Genomic DNA, 13,609 nt, shown 5'->3' with positions numbered 1-13,609 from the left:
CATTCACAATGTTTTCAGTTGTAAAGTCATTGCTGGAATACTTCAATTTGCAAAATTCACGTATGTCCCCTTCACAAGTCTTTTTGCCACAATAGTCAAGAGATTGGTTTTGTATCTTTTTTTTCAAGGTGGTGACAGACGGAAGTCGCAATGGCGTTGTTTTTAGGGTTAATGATGTACTAGAGGTTTTAAGATTATTTGCCATCTTAGATCTTAAAAAATAGCCTCCGTGTAGCATGAATGACCCTCTTCACAAAACGTATCGGGAGTTCCTACGGTAGGCTGCTCATAGGACTTAGCCACGCAGTCGCAGCTACCCCACGTGGATTTGCCTGTAAATTCTGTTCATCGGGCTGCTCAAAGGGCCTAACCCCTCAGTTGCAGCCACACCGAAAACCTTTTTTTTTCTTCTTTTTTCCTTCAGGGTTAGCCTTGTGTATCCAACTCGCCCAATGATCTTGATCAGCACGTTTGATGTTACAAAATTAGGTGCGCTCTCAGTCAGTAAAGATGGGCGTATGTGTGGAAGTTCATACTGTCAGTACAACGCTGGAAACTTTTCAAGGGAGAATATCAGGCTACCAGCTTACCTAGAGGCAGTCTTTGAAAATGAAGTGGCTTCTCGCCGTACGCCGGATACCAGACACCAGACACACTGTTGGTACTCCGCGCATGTGCAGTGTTAATGAAGGTTGCAGATGAAAATCCAACGAAATAGAAACCGGACTGGTGAACTGGCTCCAATGGAAAAAAGAAAAAGAAAAACACAGCAAGCGGCACAGGATCAGCGTACTCTTTCAGCCTCAGCACCAGACACTCACCCCACACCCCACCTCTTCTTGATCTATTCCTAAAAGTCAGGTTGTGGCTGGGGGGATTCCTTGTGTGCAATAGTGTCGTAGTAGACAGCAAACCAGGTCTCTGATGAAAAGGATGTTTGGGTTTTCATCAGAGATAAGGTCAAAGATGTTACATTTGTTTTTAGAGACTGACGTGGTGTTAAGAACGCAAGAGATTTGTTGGGAGGTGCTGGGCGGCATGAGCTTGCCCGGGTCGAGGTGGGGATTGTTAGAGAGGTAGTGGTTGTGACGGGTGGAGGGAAGGGGTGGCCAGTTGAGGCCATGGGGGTTGGAGGTGGACAGGGGGATGGAAGGAAGAGAATAGTGCTAAAACCATGTTGGGAGTCGGAGGGGAGGTTTGGGCTATATAGCGAGGTGGCAAGGATTGGGATCTGGGGTGGAGCACGTGTTGTGCTAAGTGGGGCCTGAGGTGCAGGTTGCTCAGTGGTCAATGTTTTCAACTCTTGCTCTGCAATGTGCCGCTCTGACTTGTGCGGTGCAAGATCTAATTGGGGGTTGGAGCAGGGGTTTGGGGAGGAGGGAGTTGGTCAAGGGTGGAGGTGAGGCATATACCTGGGAGTTTTGGAGGTTGAGCGAGGGGCTGCATGACGAGATGGAGGGTTGGGGGGTTGGCCTGTACTTGGGATCGGGTTGGGGTTTGGTGTGGTGGGTATCATTAGGCATACTGGTGCGCCAGCGTGCAGCTCTGATTTGGGCAGTATGGGGGCATGGTGTATATCTTGTGGGTAGGATACACCCTTAGTTGAGAGATCACACGCATATGGATGGTGCAGCTGGGATAGTGAGGGAGCAAAGGGGGTGGGGTCTGAGCCCAAGACAGGGGACACATCCGTAAGTGCAGAAACACCTAGATCTGAGATACCTGGAAAGAGGGAGAAAGGCCTAAATGGGAACGCAATAGTAAATGCAGAAAAACCTAGACTTTTAGATACTTTGATACCTCGAAAGAGGGAGAAAGGCCTGAATGGGAACACAACAGTATGTGCAAATACACCTAGATTTGAGGTACCCGGATAGAGGGAGAAAATGGGGACACAGCAATTAATGAAACAGTATTTAAAGGTTGGAGTGCAGCAGAGATAGAACTAATACTTACTAGCTGGCAAACCTTGGTATGCTATGTTGTGTAGGTGAGAGGAGTGGTAGGGTTTTCCGGAACACAGTAGTTGCTGTGCTCCCCACTTAGGTCACACTTAACTTGTCAGTCGCTGCTGGTTGACAGCGGCCGACTTCCAAGGCGAAAACGGCCAAACAAGACTGGAGATGCTTCTACAGGAGCTGCCCTTTGGGTTGGGACCCTTAGCTGAGGGGGCTGCACCGCCAGGGGACTGCCCTGGAAGCTTGACTAAAAGGGGCACTGGGTCCAATCAGGAGTCAGGGGCGGGATGGGAGGCCAGCGGATAAAGGGGGAAAAGAAGGGCTATGGAGGTTGTGGGCAAACTACCACACGTGCCGTGAGGGCGGTGCATGGGGTGTTTTTCATTTTCTCACTTACTGTTGAACATAGTATTTTCTGAAAACTAAGCTTAGACTTTTCTCTATTACTGCTACAAACCTGCTTTTCTTGACACTGTTTAACAACCAAGCAATAGGTTTCCTTCTCTTTGCACTTTTTCTACTTAACACAAAGCAGTTCAACTGCCCAATTGTTAAGACTCTGGACTCCAAACCTGGTGCCTCTAGCCATAGACAAATGTCTGCACATTACAAATAACAGAATGCACACAAGCAGTTTGATATTGAGTTGCGAGTCTGTATTGAAAACATTGCTCTGCTTGAAATGGGAAATACATACTTTTAAGAAGAGAAAAGTATTATACACATTTGTGGCTTAAAGTGAAAACCAATGGATATTGATCCCGAAACCAGTTAACATACTTAAATTTTTGGATCTTTTCAGATTGATGAAATTCAGAGACGGGTTGAATCATTGGAGAAAGAAGCAATGTCAATGAAAGCACATGCAGATGAAGTAAGTTCCCTCTTAAAGGTATCTTACTATTCAAAAGAATACAGTTGATAGCTGCATGTTTTCTGTTGAAACTAGAATTACCTTGTCCATGGTTCCATGTGATTTCATCGCCTGCTGTTCCATCGCCAGGCTTTTAAATGTGCACATTCCTTCGAATGTGCTCATCGTTTTTGTTTTTGTTTTTTATTTTGGGGGGGTTCCTCCCAAACCCCCCACCCACACTTATTTTTTACTATTGCCCACCCGCCCAAACCAATCCTTATTTGCCCTGTCCCACCCCCCTGAAAAATGTGATGAGCACATACGAAGTAATGTGCACGTTTAAAAGCCTGGCGATGAAACAATGTCGTACCCTTGTCCATTTGTGATAATGCAGAGTTTTATTTTCAAATGTTACAGAATTAAACCTGCATGTTGGCTCCAGTAATCAGAAATGTATTGATCTCTAACATATGATCTTTGTATGAAATTAATCATAGACACATGCATATCTCTCCGCATGAGCATGATCCCTAAACAACATTTAAACAAGAGAAAAATCACTGATCATTAAGGCAATATGTCATCCACTTGTATTATGTTGTCTCACCTCAATAGAACAATTAAAGAAACACTGTACTCTTACGTCCTGTCCCCTTTCCTCCATATTATATGGGCGCCCCTCGCGAGGGACGGGAGACGGAACCTTTTTCACCAGAAAAAATCTTCTCCTTTAAATTTAGAGGCGTGGCCCTGGGAGCATGCACTCGCCTGACTCTGCCCACCGGCGCCACTCCTCAGTTCCCTTTTCCACGTCGACAGGAACGGGCCGAATTCACCAGCGCTCCTGGGTTTGGCTTCGGCCATGTAATACCACACGCTCTTCGCCGGCTAGTCTTCTATCTTTGTCTTTTTCTTTTCAATGAGTTACTTGGTCCTCCGACGCCGTGCTCCTCCCCGGCGCACGTTGACTTCATCGGGCTTCGGCAGGCGTCCAGCCTGCGAGGGGCTCTTCCCTACATCCGACCCCCATGCCCTTTGCCTCCGCCGCCTTGGCCCTGACCACAGCTGAGAAGGTTGTTCATTGTGCGACGCACTGACTCCACGGGCACTGAAGAACAGGCTAGCTATGTGGAGGGAGCTCTTCCAGAAGTCCCCTCCAGAGGACCTAAAGGTCTTTGTCAAACATCGCTCGAGCCTGAAGGAAAAGCATCTATTCACCATCGCACCCCATAAAGGTGACTACTTCCCGAGGCTAGTCCAGCTACCTGCTACACGGCCGAGGAGTCTCTGGATCCTTCTGGGTTCAGTGCTGAGGGACCGCAAGGTTCTTTTACCGGGGTTACTCATGAGGGCAATGCTCTAGTACCAGCATCATTTCCGAGGGGGCGTCTTCACGCAGCACTACCAGCAGCTCTGCTGAGGGCAATTTGCCTTCCAGATCACGGCCTGAGGTGCAGGATAGGCCTTTCTTTCCAATACCAAATGTCTTGGACGGGGATGGTTACAGCGAGCCAGGCACCACGACTTCGGCACGTGGCACGCAGCTCGACAAAATGGCCGCCGCGCTAGACAAGGTGGGCGCTCGTCTGATACCCTCTCTTGCGGAGCAGGTGAGGAAAGAGTCACAAGGTAGGACTGGTGTCAACCAGGTGCGTGGCCTACAGTTTATCCATCAGCGGTGCAGGGGAGGTTTTGCCTGCACCCCAGGCAGAGTGCCCCGGTCCCAGTTGCCCTTAGCCACTCCGTCAATATCACATGCCACCTCTAAAGCCCCTGAAGACAGGTTCTTCGAGAGGTTCCTAGGGCTGATGTGAACTCCCCAGATGGGGGCCATCCCCTGGGATGCCATCAGGGACATGCTCCCCCAGGTCACCCCACGGGCACCCATAGTCATTCCTCCAATGGCTCCGGTGCCCCAGGAGCCAGCGCAGCTGCAGCTGCCCAAGCCGGCTCCTCCGATTCGGGCTTCCTTGCCTCCCGCAGTACAGGCGGTTTCACACCAGCCTCCGCAGCAGCCACCGGTTCTGGTTTCCAATCCCACAGCCCATGGCGCCCAGCACTCCTCCACCAGCTCCAGATCCCCCCCAAAGCACCCTGGTGGACACTGGCGAGGAGGAGGATCCCGACAGGCCCTCTTCAGCCAGGGCCTTCCACAAACGCCTTGTAGGTTTGGCAGAGTATTTGGGCCTTCCTCAGCCCGAGTTAGAGCAGCCCAGGGAGGGGGTCTTGGCAGAAGTTCTCACCCTAAGACCCCCTACCTAATTGAGGATCCTGATGCAGAAAGATGTAGTTGCCCTGGCCAAGAAGGGGAGGCTCAAGCCGCACTTGGCCCAGCCTGTCAATCAGCACCTAGACACCAAGAACAGGCAGATGGAGGGGGACACACTCGGCATTCCGCGCATCCTCAACCGCACTCCTCTGTGATAGCTGCAGCGTCACTCTATTCCAAGCCTCAGTCGTCCTCGGCCACCTCGTCCTCGACGCTGCTAGTCAAGGAGGAGAAGATCTTGGAGACGTACGGGAAAAAAGCTGTACTTCACCTCCTTGCACCTGCATCAGGCCAACGCAAATGCCATGCTGGCAGCCGCTAACAAAAGGCTCTGGTGGGAAATTGTGGACTTCCTCCCAGAACCTCCAGAACAAAGCAAAGTGTGCTTCAAGGCGGTTCTAGGAGAATTCAGGCTGGTAGCGCAGGACATAATGGAGTCCACCGTGGCCCACATAGATACCTCTGCCCGGGCCATCTGCATTGCCACGGACATGCGAAGGATGGCCTGGCTCTGGGCTACTAAGTTTAATCTCGATGTCCAGGAACGCATATTGGACCTACCCTTTGAGGGTAGTGACCTCTTCCACTCCACCACAGATGAGGAATTAGATAAAAAGAACAGCTCGCAAACTGCAAAGTCCTTATCTATTCTTACGAAGGCCACGCCCAAGGCATTCACCCAGTCACAGCAACGCTCCGACAAGGGGCGGGTTATGAGGCTTCCAAGAACGGAGGTCCAGACAACCTGACCATTCTCCGAGTCAGCATTGGAGGAAACAACAAAAGCGGGGGAGGGTTTTATTCCAATCCCCCTCCTCTGCAACAGCCCCAGAGGGAACGAACCCATGACACACCCCTTCGGGTCCACGTGTCTCCGGTGGGGGGCAGGCGTGCCTTTTACGTGCAATTTTGGCTCCAGAATTTTTCAGACCCCTGGATCCTCTCTGTAGTCTCAACGGGGTACCGCCTACCGGAACCTTCCTCTCCTCCCTCCTCCCCTCCCCTCCCCTCCCACAGATTGGGACAACAACTCTGCGGGAGATCCAGTCGCTCGTCGAGTGCCATGCAGTGGAAGAAGTCCCAGCCTCCCAGCGAGGATTGGGCTTCTATTCCAGGATTTTAGCTGTACAGAAGAAGAACCAGTTTGGCCTGAAAGTTGTGTTGGACCTTTGCACCCTCAGTCTCTCCCTCTGCAAAAATTCAAGATGGTTATGCCAGCTCTTATTGCGGAAACACTGGACAGGGGAGACTGGATGTGCTCCCTGGATCAGAAGGACGTTTATCTACTCCCGATTTGGCAGCCGCATCGTCCCTTACTACGCTTCAGGATCATGGGCTTCCATTTCCAATACAAGGTGCTACCCTTCTGCCTCAACTCAGCTCCCAGGGTATTTACCAGGTTAATGAATACAGTGGCAGGCCTCCTCGGGGGCCAGGGTCACCACGTCTACCCATAACTGGACAATTGGCTCGTCCGGGCCACCTCGCCGGAAGCGGTTCAGCATACGGCCTCTGCACAGATGAACACACGACCTGGAGTTCACTGTCAATCTCAAGAAGTCTCTGCTGTAGCCCACGCAGAGCCTGACCTTCTTGGGCCTCATCTGGGACACAAGCTCCGTGAGAGTCTTTCCCTCGAAGTACAAGATTGCGGCCATCAAGAGAGCGACACCTCACTTCCTCTCCAGGCCCGTGACCTCGGTCTGTTGGTACCAACACCTACTGGGTCTTATGGCAGCAGTCCTTTTGGCCGTGCCCCACACAAGACTCGGGATGCAGAGATTACAGCTGCGCTTCGCAGCCTCATGGAATCAGTTGAAGGGCTCCCAAGAGGAGCCAGTTAACATGCCTCCCTTTCTCCTCTCGGACCTCCTATGGTGGTCTGCGGACTTCAACCTGAGGCAGAGCAAGACCTTCCGACAGCCGACCCCTCAGGTAACAGTTACTACGGACTCTTCCCTAGAGGGCTGGGGAGCCACCCTTGACAACCACAGGGTCCATGGAGTCTGTACTCAGCAGGGTTCCCACATCAATTAGCTAGAATTGAAGGCCATATGGTTGGCTTTTAAGGCCTTTCTCCCTCTTATCGAGGGCAAGACAGTTCTTATCCAGACAGACAACTCCACCAGCATGTACTATGTCAACAAGCAGGGGGGCACCAGATCCCCTCCACTGTGCAACCTAAGTCGGCATGTGTGAATGGGCTCTAGAGAACAACATCTACCTCATGGCGGTCCACCTCCCGGAGAAATCCAACCTGGAAGCCTAGAGGCTCAGCAGACTGGGGGCAGACACGAGTGGCCATTGAATGACCTGGTACCAAATGGAGATCTTCCTCAGGTGGGAACATCCCCAGGTGGATCTTTTTGCTTCCTGGGATGACAGAAAATCACAACAGTTTGCCTCCTTGCAGGGACAGGGCTCGAGCTGCTTGGGCGATGCATTCCAGATACAATGGAACAACATGATGGCATACGCCTTCCCATCCACGCCCCAGGTTCACAGGGTGATCTGCAAGATAAAGGAATCAAGGCACCTCAACATCATTTTGATAGCACACTGGAAGCCAGCCATACCGTGGTTCTCCAAGCTTCTCAGCATATCGGACAGACCACCCATTCACCTACCGCTGGGCCCAGCTCCTCTCCTGGCCCAGCAGGGGGGCAGGATACTCCACCCTGCTCCTCACAAACTAGCCCTCGCAGCGTGGTTCCTGAGCAGGTCACGCTGAAACACTTAAGCCTATCTCAGGCTAACCTGAAGATCATCCAGGGCGCTAGAAGCAAGGCTACTAGGAGCCAATATAAGAGTAAATGGTCTAGTTTCTGTCATTGGGCCAACTCTAGGGAGATCGACCCTCTTAAGTGCACCTTGGACAACGTGCTCTCCTTTTCAGCAGACCTTGCCCACTCTGGTGTGCAGGTGGATACATGCCCCACCTATGTGGCAGCCATAGGAGTTTACAGGAATTCGGCGGAGGGCCTCTTCTCCTCCAACCCGGTGGTCAAGTGACATCTGGTGGGCCTCCACAGGCTTTACCCTCCTATAAAGAAGCAACACCCTGTGTGGGACCTCAATATTGTGTTGGGCGCCTTGGCGCACAAACCTTTTGAGCCTATGGCTTCCGCGGACATCATGCTGGTCACCATAAAGACAGCTCTGCTCGTGGGCCTCAACTCAGCTCGCAGAATCAGCGAGATCCAGGCTCTGGTGGCATCAGAACCCTACAACACTTTTCACAGGGACAAGGTCGTCCTGCGGACGCACCCTGCTTTCCTACCCAAGGTGGCCCCCTCCTTCCATCTCAACGAGGAAATAGTCTTACCCACTTTCTTCGCTGACCCCAAGGACGAGCCTCAGAGGGTCTTGTACCTCTGGATGTAAGGCACGTGCTGAAATACTACCTGGACAGGACCAAGGACTTCCGCAAGTCGGACGCCTTGTTTATCACATTCGGCAGGTCAAGGCCTGGTTATCGGGCCTTGAATGGCTCCATAGCAAGGAGGCTGGTCGCGGCCATCAAGGAAGCCTATGAGGGGCAGCACAAAACAGTGCCAGCCAATTTACAAGCCCATGCGGTCAGAGCCAAGGCCACGGCCATCACGTTCCAACGGCATGCGCCGTGGCAGGTCATCAGCAGTGCGGCTAGCGGGCCACCGCTTGGGCTTTTTGTAAACACCAATTGTGGATGCTGCCTCTAGATTAGATGTGGCATTCGGGCAGGCGGTTCTAAGAAACCTATTTTCTTAAGGAGGGGCTCCTCTCTACCCTCGGGCAACATTCAGTTGTAATCTCCCATACAGTATGAAGGAAAGGGGACGGGACGTAAGTGTAATTAATAGTTACTCACCGTAGTGACTAATGTACTCTTAGTCCATAGTCACCTTTCCTCCATACACCCCCCCCTAATAATACTGGTGTCATTCGGCAATGCTGATCATTGTCGACGCGTCACTGGGGACCGAAGAGTGGAGCCGGTGGGCGGAGTCAGACGAGCGCATGCCACCAGGGCCGCGCCTCTAAATTTATAGGGGAAGAAGATTTTTTCTGGTGAAAAAGGTTCTGTCTCCCGTCCCTCGTGAGGGACGCCCATACAGTATGGAGGAAAGGGGACTATGGACTAAGAGTACGTTAGTCACTATGGTGAGTAACTATTAATTTTTACCTTATGAATTCACCGCAAAGGAGAGAAAGTAAGGAAAACATCTACAGATCTCTTTATAGTTATCAATCATGCTTCTCACTGTTGACGCTGCAAGGAGGAGACATTAAATCAAAGATCAAAACACTTCACTCCACACCCCTTTCTCAAACAAGCTTGGATACGCAAAAGTGCTAACCACTAGTAAGGCACTTTTTTTTTGTTTACCCTCTGTTCTAGATAACTAAAATGAAACACAAGGGTGGCTGCCTGAGGCACCAGCCAAGATGGCCGTGCTTCTGCAAGCTTTGGACATTCCCCTGCATTGTATTTAAATGTATATCGTTTTAAAAGAGTAGTAATCTCACAAAATATGAGCTGCTATTCCCCTGTAGATAACCAGCTCCAGTACAACAAGCTCCTTCCCAAGGCTGCCGAATACTTTAAGATCGACCCACAGGAGGCCCTGGTGGATAAGGACTTTGTGAAAGACATTCTTGGAGATCAGAAGTCGGCAACGTAGTTCATTCCCCTCCTGCATTCCATTCAAAGGTGGATTCAGCCTTCCTTATTCACTCCTAATCTTACAAGGGCAGTTAACCTCTTCATTGAAAGAATGTTCAGATCCGCCCCCTTCGACTATCTATACTTCAGGTGTCAGTTGAAACCTGACTCCCTTGTTGTTACCACGGCAAGGAAGAGGGCAGGCACACTGCTAGTCTCTGCGGTGGCACTGCCTAATAAGGAGAGTAAGAAGATTTACACTCTGGGCATGAAAGTGGCTGCCTACTAGGCAAGAATTGCCAATAATACCACCCTTTTGGACAGCTACAATTGCAGTAAGTGGGACTAAATACTACAGCAAATTGAAACAGTCCCAGAGCCGTTTAAATCACAGCTCCTAAACATGGTGTCTGAAGGTAAGCAAGTGGCCAACTGCATCCTAAAGAACAACCTGGATGCCGCAGATAATGCAGGCCGTAATAGCAGAAGCCACCTTAATTAAACACCACGACTGGTCAAGACAATTAGGCTTAAAGCTTGAAACACAAGCTACCATGCTAAACATGCAAATTGAACCTAATGCCCTGTTTGGTAAAGCGGTCAAGGACTCCTCTAAGAGTGCAAAAGAGTATGATACCCTAAAATGCCTTGGCCGACTATCAAACAAGCCCTTTGTGCAAATAGGCGCTTTTAACACAAGGCAGTTTTGTGGGAAAAACTTACAACGCTCCTCCAAATATAATCAAGGTAGCCACTCATCATCATAGGGTTCCTTGCAGGGACAGTTCTCATCACTCACAGATCTTTCAAAGGGGCTACAAAAGGTCTAGAAGCAGAGGTAGGGCCTCAGTCAGAGGCACCACCTGTGAGAAACCTGAAGGTGTCTCCCTAGCTAGTCCCTGGGATCTGTCATCCAGGTGGCCAGGACACGGCCATCGCTATTGGATCCAGTTCCTTGGGGTGGACCAATGTGGGAGTGAGACACTGACGTGTGAGACGCGGTATCATTGTTTCTTCAACACCTTTTCCCCATCCTACCATGTAGGACATTCAAAACCACTGCCCGTCCCCCTTTTCCGACAAGAACACTTTTGCACGACACACCAGAGAACAGACTAACACCAGAGCTGTTTACTTGACATGATCCAATAGAAGGGTCAGGCAAAGTCAAGCAATTGATCAGAATCATACACACGTAAAGACCCTTTCCCTTCCCCACAGGGACAAAAAAAGGGGAAGCAAGATAGCACAGTACGAGCAAGGCAGACCGCACGACGTGACAGCTAACCAGGCCTGGCAATTCAAGAGGAGGAGAAAGGTGGTGAATATCGAGAGGCTGACAAGGATAGTGTCACGACAGCTGGCAGCTGGCGAGTCTGGCGGAGGTGGAAACTCTGACGCCGTTAAACTGTTCCGCCACGTTTCTTCGAAACGCATTCCCGCAGTCTAGTCTTTTCCAACATGGCCGCCCATCGAGTATTTCACCATTCGTTACTCGGCGGCTCAGCAGGTTGCAAGTGTGCTTTCCCGTGTTGCGTGCGCTCCTTTTTCTGTGTTTCCTTCTGCGGTCTTAGTCCGCCTCATTTCCTCTCCCCAGCTTCATTTTTCCTTCCTTGCTACCAGTCTACCCGTTGGTTCCTTGCTCTTCCTCCCTGCCTCTGCTTCCTGGTTCCCTGCCTCCTGCTTCCTGGTTCCCTGCCTCTCCTCCTGCTACATTCTGTTTTCGTTTGTGGCAGTTGTGTTTTTGCATCTCACACCCGTCTTTGGAGTGCTCCTCCAGAGATTTCTGCTTCTGTATCGGCAAGTTACCTCACAACGGATCAGCCTATCGACAGTCCTCTTCGGTGCATCGTGGGGGCTTTTTGTGCCCTAGTGGCTTTTTCCCCTGAAACATATCTGGCTGTCGCAGAGAGGAGTCATTGTGAATTTCTCTATATAGAGTCACAGTGGCTTCCTTTCGAGGCAGACCGTATCTCCTCACAAAGAAGAAGTCTCCAGTGCGACACCCCGAAGAAAGAAGCTGAACTATTCTACCTCATCAGGTGAGGAGGAGGAAGGGACTCTGGGGGTGCACAGTAATTCTAGTAGTGAGGAGGACATACAAGATTCCGTGGTCAATCCAGTAAGACAGTCTGATAGTCTTGACAGACACAAGCTTGCCCTTTTCAACGCAGACCCGCAAAACCTCTGCAGAGGGAATCGTAAGACCGAGGACAATTGTCACGACCCTCGCCGAAAACCCCCTCTGGCAAACCCATTGGCCAGGTGGAATCAGGACTCGGGCCTCTAGAGCCTGGCATCCTCTTCAAAAGCCCTCATTGGGCCAGGCTCATACACCATGAAAAACAATGTGCTTGGGAACCACTTTATTATATTGTCAGCCAACTTGGAGGCATCCACATAGCTTGGTTCCTAAGAACCAAGCTATGCGGTCTAGTGTTTTGGGTGTGGTAGCCTAGGGACTACTTTACCTGGACTATTTTGTTCGGGCTATTTAAACCACACCCGAGCAAGAAAACACGCTTTTTGTTACTTTGCAGCTTGCAACTTGACGCTCACTGTGTCCAGCTATTCCCTCGAACCTCGGAGAAGCAGAACCTGCAAGGAGACAAAAGGAACATCATTAGCAGCAGCTTTTTACCTCCAGTCTTCATCTTTAAACACTTGCAGCTACTGAGAACAGCTTCCTTGAATCTGCACGCCTCCCGGACAGAACAACCTGAAAGAGAAAGATAGAAGCAACATTAAAGAAAGCAGTAGAGACATTTACAAATTACGAACTGCTCAAAAGGCTTACCTGGCTGGTCGCCTGTCAGCTGGCACCACTCCGGACATTCCACTCGCGCTGAAGAACACCGCGACCTACAAGGAAGGAAAACACAGGTTATCAAAGGCAAGACTTTGCAGCGCTGCGCATAGCGCTTACTTACCGCATCATATCGCTCTTAATGGACCATCATTTACCAGCGGGGCTCAACCAAGCCAGTTTGCCGCGCTGAAGCTCTGCATACCTAAGGGAGAAAAAAAAGAGACATTTTAAACAAAGAAAGGCATGCAGGATAGCAACAAAACTAAAGAACAGCAATAAGACCTACCAGAACAATATCAAACGCGCCCCTGCAAAGAAGGCAGGACGGAGAGCACGACTAATTCTACCACAAGGCAGAATCCTCCCTGCAGACCACATCAGGACAAAGCTGAGAAGCATACCAGCGAGTAACTCGGCTGGGTGGCGTCCCTGTGGATACCAGGTGAGTGTAACAACAATAGCCCAAGTGTGCTGCAACAGATGTCAACGGTACACGGAGCGTGTCGACGCTGATAAGCGGGAGGGAGGGAAACCCCTGCTATTGTGGTATCGGCCTTGACTCCAGTTACAAGGAAAGCCAAGCAGTTCATCACATACAGTGAGTTGAGGGGAGAACCGATAAGAGCTGGGCTGTGGTGAAGGAAAGACGCAGAGTGGCAAGTTCAACTAAGTTCAAAGAACTGTAAAAGTGTTTGACCTACGAACTGTGTGAAGGTAAGGGAAGTGAATCCCGTAAACAGTGAAACCAAGTGTGAATGTTAAGTTGGCAAGAGTGAACCAGGAAGAGGAATGCTGACAAGGGGCAAAGTCTAAAGTCTCAAGAAAGAGTGTATTGACAAACGTGAAACCGGTCGAGGGATGTCTGCTGGAACTCCTTAAAAAGACATTAAGAATTGTGAAGGAAGGAAAAGCCATATGTGAACTTGGTGGAGGGAGGCTGAAATCAAAGAGGGGTCAGCGCCCAGAAGAGGGGGACCCAGGGGTGAAAAAACTTCACCCTAAGTGGAACTAGGAAACAAACTTTCATTTGGTTGAAGAAACATATTATTTTGTTATTTGAATACGTCAGGCC

The 13,609-nt window shown here is 50.4% G+C and overlaps 1 protein-coding gene across 2 annotated transcripts in view; it reads left to right on the top strand.

Moving 5' to 3' along the window:
* MIA2 (MIA SH3 domain ER export factor 2) overlaps positions 1 to 13,609 on the top strand; it is a 2,742,135-nt gene that overhangs the window by 1,179,924 nt on the left and 1,548,602 nt on the right. For both annotated transcript variants that reach the window (XM_069637493.1, XM_069637494.1), the window contains exon 12: positions 2,761 to 2,832. In XM_069637493.1, coding sequence (XP_069493594.1) covers positions 2,761 to 2,832 — 72 coding nt within the window. The remainder of the gene's footprint in view (positions 1 to 2,760; positions 2,833 to 13,609) is intronic.

The sequence above is a fragment of the Ambystoma mexicanum genome, chromosome 14 (genome assembly GCF_040938575.1).
Source record: "Ambystoma mexicanum isolate Mex_15411 chromosome 14, UKY_AmexF1_1, whole genome shotgun sequence".
Lineage (NCBI taxonomy): Eukaryota > Metazoa > Chordata > Amphibia > Caudata > Ambystomatidae > Ambystoma > Ambystoma mexicanum.
Note: the sequence above shows the minus strand (reverse complement) of the source record. Positions and strands in the feature narration are given on the sequence as shown.